Genomic DNA, 10,000 nt, shown 5'->3' with positions numbered 1-10,000 from the left:
GAATGCTCCCTGAAATCAGAATTCAATTCCTCGGAAAATCAGACACACCTCATCAACCCCGAATTCAGAATCAAAGATGGCTGCCCCCGCACATCAACTTTATTAACACTTCTGTCTTATCTGGGTGTCACTAAATGAGTCTTCTCTCTGTTGACATGTTGCTACGGTGTTTGTATGCGCATACACCCCGTCGTGAACTGGACTAATTAACATCTGGTGACAGTTTCTAACAACTACAAATGGTGTTGCAATCGTTTTCTGACTTGCTACTAGAACGCTGTCAACTTCGGTGTTGACAGACAGACAGACAGACAGACAGACAGACAGACAGACAGAGACACACACACACATCACACACACACACACACACAGATAGATACAAACATACACTGACACACAGACAGACAGACAGACAGACAGACAGACAGACAGACACAAACACACACACACACACACAAACACACGCACACACACACACACACACACACACACACACACACACACACTCACATGAGAGCCAGGCCGAGGTAGTTGAGGGTGCTGCCCCAGTACATGGGGTTCTCCATGATGTTAAAGGGGAAGCCGGTGATTTTCTTCTCCATCAGGATCCCGAAGTAATCGCCTGCAGAAGCACACACACACACAGAGTCACACACACACACACATACACAGAGACACACACACAGACACACCCACAGCAATTTGTATTCCTTCTCTCTCTTTCACCTTCTCTGTAAGGTTGGCCAGACTGTTCAAAAAAAGGCTTATCAAAAGAGCCTGGAAGTGATTAAGATTTGTTTTTGAGCACTTTTCAGATGAAAACAAACTCACATGGTGCTGCTGTTCAATGCACAGAAGTGCCTTTAGGACTGACTCCATTGTCACATCTAAAAAGATGTCTTCATGCTGACAGTGTAACAGTTCCCTGTCCTCCTGCGGCTAGACTAGTAGCGCATACGGCTCTCTCCAGTGTCATCTCTAGAACAGAGAGTCAGGAACACATAGAGCTCTATCCAGTGTCATCTCTAGAGTAGAGAGTCAGGAACACATAGGGCTCTATCCAGTGTCATTTCTAGAGTAGAGAGGCAGGAACACATAGGGCTCTATCCAGTGTCATCTCTAGAGTAGAGTCAGGAACACATAGAGCTCTATCCAGTGTCATCTCTAGAGTAGAGTAGAGAGTCAGGAACACATAGAGCTCTATCCAGTGTCATCTCTAGAGTAGAGAGTCAGGAACACATAGGGCTCTATCCAGTGTCATCTCTAGAGTAGAGAGTCAGGAACACATAGGGCTCTATCCAGTGTCATCTCTAGAGTAGAGAGTCAGGAACACATAGAGCTCTATCCAGTGTCATCTCTAGAGTAGAGAGTCAGGAACACAAAGAGCTCTATCCAGTGTCATCTCTAGAGTAGAGTAGAGAGTCAGGAACACATAGGGCTCTATCCAGTGTCATCTCTAGAGTAGAGAGTCAGGAACACATAGGGCTCTATCCAGTGTCATCTCTAGAGTAGAGAGTCAGGAACACATAGGGCTCTATCCAGTGTCATCTCTAGAGTAGAGTAGAGAGTCAGGAACACATAGAGCTCTATCCAGTGTCATCTCTAGAGTAGAGTAGAGAGTCAGGAACACATAGAGCTCTATCCAGTGTCATCTCTAGAGTAGAGAGTCAGAGTCAGGAACACATAGGGCTCTATCCAGTGTCATCTCTAGAGTAGAGTCAGGAACACATAGGGCTCTATCCAGTGTCATCTCTAGAGTAGAGAGGCAGAGTCAGGAACACATAGGGCTCTATCCAGTGTCATCTCTAGAGTAGAGAGTCAGAGTCAGGAACACATAGGGCTCTATCCAGTGTAATCTCTAGAGTATAGAGTCAGGAACACATAGGGCTCTATCCAGTGTCATCTCTAGAGTAGAGAGGCAGAGTCAGGAACACATAGGGCTCTATCCAGTGTCATCTCTAGAGTAGAGTAGAGAGTCAGGAACACATAGAGCTCTATCCAGTGTCATCTCTAGAGTAGAGAGGCAGAGTCAGGAACACATAGGGCTCTATCCAGTGTAATCTCTAGAGTATAGAGTCAGGAACACATAGGGCTCTATCCAGTGTCATCTCTAGAGTAGAGTAGAGAGTCAGGAACACATAGAGCTCTATCCAGTGTCATCTCTAGAGTAGAGAGGCAGAGTCAGGAACACATAGGGCTCTATCCAGTGTCATCTCTAGAGTAGAGAGTCAGAGTCAGGAACACACAGAGCTCTATCCAGTGTCATCTCTAGAGTAGAGAGTCAGGAACACATAGAGCTCTATCCAGTGTCATCTCTAGAGTAGAGAGTCAGGAACACATAGAGCTCTATCCAGTGTCATCTCTAGAGTAGAGAGTCAGGAACACATAGGGCTCTATCCAGTGTCATCTCTAGAGTATAGAGTCAGGAACACATAGGGCTCTATCCAGTGTCATCTCTAGAGTAGAGTAGAGAGTCAGGAACACATAGGGCTCTATCCAGTTTCATCTCTAGAGTAGAGAGTCAGAGTCAGGAACACACAGAGCTCTATCCAGTGTCATCTCTAGAGTAGAGTCAGGAACACATAGAGCTCTATCCAGTGTCATCTCTAGAGTAGAGAGTCAGAGTCAGGAACACACAGAGCTCTATCCAGTGTCATCTCTAGAGTAGAGAGTCAGGAACACAAAGAGCTCTATCCAGTGTCATCTCTAGAGTAGAGAGTCAGGAACACATAGAGCTCTATCCAGTGTCATCTCTAGAGTAGAGAGTCAGGAACACAAAGAGCTCTATCCAGTGTCATCTCTAGAGTAGAGAGTCAGGAACACATAGAGCTCTATCCAGTGTCATCTCTAGAGTAGAGTAGAGAGTCAGGAACATATAGAGCTCTATCCAGTGTCATCTCTAGAGTAGAGAGTCAGGAACACATAGGGCCCTATCTTGCCGATCAGAAACGCAAGTAGGACGGCGCCAAACGCATGTAGCTGTGTGGGCGGCTCTATGGCGCAGTTGCTATTTTAACGGCGGAAAAAACACACTTGCGTCCAGCGCAAGTGTCAAAAGGGTTGGTCCAAAGGAGGTTACTCAGCCATAGGTGTGGTTTGGGCGTAATATGCAATAAACCAATCAGAGCGTCATCTCACATTCCCTTTAAGAGCGAGGAGCGCCTATTCCATAGCGGCTTGTTATTATAATGGCGGAATTACCTGGAGGAAGACCGTGAGGCCACCAGAACGTGTATTACCAGAAACAATCACGGCAATATTTTCCCATGCTTGTTTGGAGAAATGATTCTACTTTTCATTTCTTGTTTGTATTTTTTCAGTTACTAGCATTCGTTTTTTGGTGGCAACATATTTGAAATAAAAGTCACAAAAACATACTTTCCGATGTTTTGGGTTCACCCTCACTGAATCACTAGGTTATGTATGCATGGTAATAATATTGCACCCATCGGCACATGCAGTTCAACCTCACGTCTTCTTAAGTCCTCTAATCTATCCTCATTTATGTCATTGACACTTCCATGATTTGTGTGTGCGCGCGCGCGTGCGGCCAGCCACTGATCAGGCTCTCCCAGTGGTGTAGTCCAGGGTATACGCAGGTATACGGAGTATACCCACTTATTTTTCAGTCAGCATTGAGTATACACACTTCTCAAAACAGGGTGTTTATCCTGTGCTGTATGGGCTGCTTAAAAATAAATAAGAATATACCCACTTCTCCAAGGACCACTACTTCACTTGGCTCTCTTTTCTTCCGATCTCTCCCTCTCCCTCCCTTTTCTCCTTATCTCGCCGCAGACTGTGATATGGACAGTGTGCGTGTGTCCCCAGCTCATCTGCCAGGAGATGGCAGACATCAGAACCGCCATTACAATTAACCTGGTCGGGTCAATGTGTATGCTAGATGTATGCCTATTTTTAAAATATCTTGGATATGGATATCACAATGATTTCCTCATGTGGTAAATACTTTATTTTCCTTGTAATTATATATGGCTTGCCAAAAAAATGGTGTAGATCTCTCGTGAAGACGACAGAAGTAAAGTGTAGCCTATAGGTCCTATACTGTGCGGGCAAGCACATGCGCCCTTAAAATAGCGTTCTGAATACACGTTACAGACCTTAGACATTGCGCCTCTGACATTAGACCAGCTTTTTTGTCGTCAATGGCGCACGGCGCACGGCGTTGTTTTGAAACTGCAAAATACCACTTGCGCCAGAGAAGCGCCTTCTCTGTTCCGCCCCCGCCCATGTCGACGCAAGCTCATTTCGAAACGCGCCTCTGCAGGGAAAATCGCGCTATGCGCCGGGTGCAAGATAGGAATGATACATGCGTCGGTGACAATATCAATTGCGCTGGGTGCAAGATAGGGCCCATAGTGCTCTATCCAGTGTCATCTCTAGAGTAGAGTAGAGAGTCAGGAACATATAGGGCTCTATCCAGTGTCATCTCTAGAGTAGAGAAGAGAGCCAGGAACACATAGGGCACTATCCAGTGTCATCTCTAGAGTAGAGAAGAGAGCCAGGAACACATAGGGCACTATCCAGTGTCATCTCTAGAGTAGAACAGAGAGCCAGGAACACATAGTACTCTATCCTTGGCTCCACCTTGAGAGGTATATGGGTCACCCTACGGACGCAGGCCAGCTGAGTCACCAGGGACGAGAGGCGCTCAGGAGATGCACGCTGATTGGCCAGGGACTAGAGGCGCTCTGGAGATGCATGCTGATTGGGCAGGGCCGAGAGATGCTCTAGAGGTGCCCACTGATTGGCCAGAGTTCTCCAAATAATGGTTGGGCTGAATGTTGTTCATAGCCTGTGAATGTGATACCTGTGTGCTAAGGCTTTGCCATGGAAACAGATGAAAGTTTTTATTTTAAGAGGACTGGGTAAATTGGGTGAAAGGACCTCTTAAACCCTGGATAACACCCTTGGCCTCTAGGAGTAGGTGTGCTTGAGGTGTTTGTGTGTGTGTGTTTGTGTGTGTGTGTGTGTGTGTGTGTGTGTGTGTGTGTGTGTGTGTGTGTGTGCGCGCGAGCACGGGCGAAGTGGAGTGTCAGGTTGTAGATCTGGGCCACCTTTAAATTAAACCATCAATGATGAACTCTCACTCACACACACACACACACACACACACACACACACACACACACACACACACACACACACACACACACACACACACACACACACACACACACACACACACACACACACACACACACACACACACACACAGAATCTCTATCTCTTTCTCTGTCTCTTTTCCTTGCTGACCTATTTCTAGACAAAAGTCACACCTGGGGGTGAGGGGAATAACACGCACACACACACACACACACACACACACACACACACACACACACACACACACACACACACACAAACACACACACACACACGGGCGTAAGGCGCTGCCTTCTGTACTGGGCCACTGACACTGGACTGACACAGGGGTGTCTGTGAATGAGCCAAGGTTACACAACCTCCACAACGCCCCGCGGCATGGGAGACTCCCTGCAGAAAAGGCCTCTTACATAAACACACAAACACACACACACACACACACACACACACACACACACACACACACACACACACACACACACACACACACACACACACACACACACACACACACACACACACACACAACTGAGTCTCTCTCAGGGGGAGAGAGTTATTCTAAAGTGATCAAGCTTCTGGCTTTTCTTGTTAAAATGGGCTTTCGGCAAATGAGGGTGGAACAAATGCAAATCTTGCGTCACTCTTCCACTTATTAACCTTTTCTTCACAAACAGCAGCATTCAGAGTGTGTTCCTGGGACGCTTGAGAAGGGCCTGTCTTTAACAAATTGGCCAATTTGCATTTCGGAAATAAATAAGTAACCAAAAAAAAAAACAGAAACCTAACAGCAGTGATGTACAGAAGGCAGGGAGTTCCTTCTGGTGGCTCTTACTTCCTCTGCGTCATGATGTTTGTATGTATCTATACAGTTATCATATATATACCATCTAATGTCTGTATGTATTGTGTACATTTATCACCTATATACCATCTTATGTTTGTATGTATCGTGTACATTCATCATATATATACCATCTTATGTTTGTATGTATCGTGTACATTTATCATGTATACACCATCATCATGTATACCTTTGCCACATGTATGCTAGCATGCTGATATATGTATGTGTATGAATTATTTTGCCATATTTATGATTGTCTTCCCTCCATTTCCTTCAGACTCCTTTTCTGTCTCTACCTCACAGGCTCCCCAAGTGGGTGTAGACTGTTTAAGTGTATCCCAGTGCTATGAAGTGTGTGCGTGTGTGTGTGTGTGTGTGTGTGTGTCTGTGTGTGTCTGTGTGTGTCTGTGTGTGTCTGTGTGTGTCTGTGTGTGTCTGTGTGTGTCTGTGTGTGTGTGTGTGTAAGGGACACATTAATGAATGATGGAAGTATAGATGGACAGGTGTACTCACCCAGGAATGTTCCGTTAAATCCCAGTGCTATGAAGTGTGTGTGTGTGTGTGTGTGTGTGTGTGTGTGTGTGTGTGTGTGTGTGTGTACTCACAGAGGAATGTTCCGGTAAATCCCAGTGCTATGAAGTGTGTGTGTGTGTGTGTGTGTGTGTGTGTGTGTGTGTGTGTGTGTGTGTGTGTGTACTCACCCAGGAATGTTCCGGTAAATCCCAGTGCTATGAAGCTGCTGACCACGAACAGAGAGCCTGCAGCCATGGCGGCCACACCCACCTGGAACACCTCCCACCTGTCCATCAACACACACCTGGGCTGGCCTTTTATTGCCACGGTGATGCTGAGAGCAGGAGAGGAGAAGGGGAGGGGAAGAGAAGGGAAAAGAGGAGAGGAGAAGGGGAGGGAAGAGAGGACAGTGGAAAGAAAAAACAGAGAGAGAGCAGAATAAAGTCATATGGGAAGACAGACAGCCCATCATGAAATGAATCATAGAATATAACTCTGTCTACTTTCTCCCTGCATCACTGCAGCATTGTGTTGTCCCTGTGCTCTTTTGAGAAACCTTCCACAAAACACCCTGAAGTCATCCACACACACACACACACACACACACACACACACACACACACTAACACACACACACACACACACACACACACACACACACACACACACACACACACACACACACACACTAACACACACACAAGCACACACACAGACACACAGACACACACACACACAGACACACACACACACACACACACACACACACACACAAACAGACACACAAACAGACACACACACACACAGACACACACACACACACACACACACACACACACACACAAACAGACACACACACAAACACACACACACACACACACACAGACACACACAGACAGACACACAGACACACAGACACACAGACACACAGACACACACACACAGACTTCGATTCCCCTGGTGAAACAGCTAGGTGACCTTCAGAAATGGATGAAGGTCCTTTTAAGGGGGTCGTCCGATGCTCTAGAGCAGTGTCTCTTAACCTTTTTTCAGTCATGGCACCCTTTACATGAATGAAACATCTCAAGGCACCCCAAACATTTGTTTTTTCTCTAATGTAGAATATCATTAGAATACACGTACTGTCTGGAAGACCAACAAATGCATAACAACTATAGCATACTACAACTGATGCACGCACACACACAGACGAAACACAAACACACACACACAGGAGTGTGACTTAATCTCAGTGAAAGACTTGGGCCTGGGAGGATGCACACAACCGCTCTATTCGCGCAGCAATGGATGACAGTCACACACGTAGCTCCTGGTCCACAGCTCTCAGGCACTCTCTGTACTTGTTCTTGATGCACACACACACACACACACACACACTCACACACACACACAAAGAAGATACTGCAGGTGTACCTACAACACACACACACACACATACAAATACACAGTTCAAAAAGCAGGTCACGTCCAAATGACTAGTCTGAACCAGGTCATTAGAAAAAGAAGTAGGGAATTGTGGGAATTTAGAGGTGGCAGTGGAACAATAACCCCCCCCCCCCCCACACACACACACACACACACACCTGTCTGAAGGAAGACAGAACCCCCCCCCCCCCCCCCACGCACACACACAGCTGGGACGGGAGGACAAAGAGTCAGGTGACCACCCAGCAGGTGTGAAGCCTGCGTGGGGACAGGGTACGGCCTGTTCTGGGTCTCTGAACCAGCTGGTCAGGGGACATTTACATACACACACACACACACACACACACACAACAGCGCCCAACACACACACACACACACACACACACACACACACACACACACACACACACACACACACACACACACACACACACACACACACACACACACACACACACACACAAACATAAAAGAAGGAGGTCAGAGCTGGGGCCTAACGTGGTCTGAATTAGACCTTCGATGACACTGGCACAGGAACATTACACACACACACACACACACGCACACGCACACGCACACGCACACGACACACCATTCGTTTGATTGTAATAACTGGAAGGAAATGGCAGCTATTAGTTGGATGCCGCTGTGGGTGGTTGTGTGTGTGTGTGTGTGTGTGTGTGTGTGTGTGTGTGTGTGTGTGTGTGTGTGTGTGTGTGTGTGTGTGTGTGTGTGTGTGTGTGTGTGTGTGTGTGTGTGTGTGTGTGTGTGTGTGTGTGTGTGTGTGTGTGTGTGTGTGTGTGTGTGTCTACTAATATCGTAAAACACACAGCCGTGCAGCCGTGCAGCCGTGCAACCGTGGCCTACTGGTTAGGGTTTCAGGCTGGAAACCGTAAGGTGGCCGGTTCGATCCCCGACCAGTAGGAAAAATGTGGGCGGGGGAAGTGGTAGACCACTGCTCTCCCATGCCCACATCCACGGCTGAAGTGCCCTTGAGCAAGGCACCTAACCCCGATCACTGCTCCCCGGGCGCCACTGAAGGCAGCTCACTGCTCCGGTATAGTGTGTAACCTCACTTCCCTGTGTGTTTGTCACTTCCCTGGATGGGTTAAATGCAGAGGTGGATTTCAGAGTGTGTGTGTCTACACCACCTCTGCCATATAGAGGACTTTCACTTTCATACACACCCGTGGGGGTGTGAATGTGTTCAGCACCAGATAGTTCATTATGCTTTGGCATACAGTCTTATGTTTTGTTGGTTTTGATCATTTCTTTACTTGTGTGAATGTGAGTTTGTGCTTGTGTGGCGTGTGTGTAATGGTTTCTCATAAACATGAATCCAGTTTTACTGTGTTATTACAGAAGTAATTCAGACGCAGCATTGCACATGATGTATTTGTGTTACCATACCAACTACACCGTTTGCGTTGACACGAGAGTTCCAGCATCCACATTGGGCACGAGGGAAAGATTGCTAGTTCATCCCATCGGAGACGGTTGCATGGTAACCAGCACAGACGTCCTACCCAATGCAGAACAACTCACATGAGCGCAGGAATGCTTCAGTGTGCAGGTAATTAGCCTAGGGCCAAGGGGAATAAATGTACCGATACACACACAGACCGGATGCTAAGCTCTCTCACAGGTCATTAGCCTGGGCCAAGGGGAAGACATTTACCGATACACACACAGACCGGATGCTAAGCTCTCTCACAGGTCATTAGCCTGGGCCAAGGGGAAGACATTTACCGATACACACACAGACCGGATGCTAAGCTCTCTCACAGGTCATTAGCCTGGGCCAAGGGGAAGACATTTACCGATACACACACAGACCGGATGCTAAGCTCTCTCACAGGTCATTAGCCTGGGCCAAGGGGAATAAATGTTCCGATACACACACAGACCGGATGCTAAGCTCTCTCACAGGTCATTTGCCTGGGCCAAGGGGAAGACGATGATACGGTTACTATGGCAAGCCACAGGTCACCTGGGGTAGAGGTTAAGATGATACGGTTACTATGGCAAGCCCCAGGCCACCAGGGGTAGAGGTTAAGATGATACGGTTAC

The 10,000-nt window shown here is 47.2% G+C and overlaps 1 protein-coding gene across 1 annotated transcript in view; it reads right to left on the bottom strand.

Moving 5' to 3' along the window:
• pemt (phosphatidylethanolamine N-methyltransferase) overlaps nucleotides 1–10,000 on the bottom strand; it is a 74,772-nt gene that overhangs the window by 25,407 nt on the left and 39,365 nt on the right. The window contains exons 4-5 of the mRNA XM_080840156.1: nucleotides 6,673–6,818; nucleotides 511–622 (exon numbers count right to left, since the gene is read on the bottom strand). Coding sequence (XP_080696282.1) covers nucleotides 511–622; nucleotides 6,673–6,818 — 258 coding nt within the window. The remainder of the gene's footprint in view (nucleotides 1–510; nucleotides 623–6,672; nucleotides 6,819–10,000) is intronic.

The sequence above is a fragment of the Sprattus sprattus genome (assembly GCF_963457725.1).
Source record: "Sprattus sprattus genome assembly, chromosome: 6".
Classification (NCBI taxonomy): domain Eukaryota; kingdom Metazoa; phylum Chordata; class Actinopteri; order Clupeiformes; family Clupeidae; genus Sprattus; species Sprattus sprattus.
The sequence above is the reverse complement of the archived record's forward strand: the minus strand, read 5'-3'. Positions and strand labels throughout refer to the sequence as shown.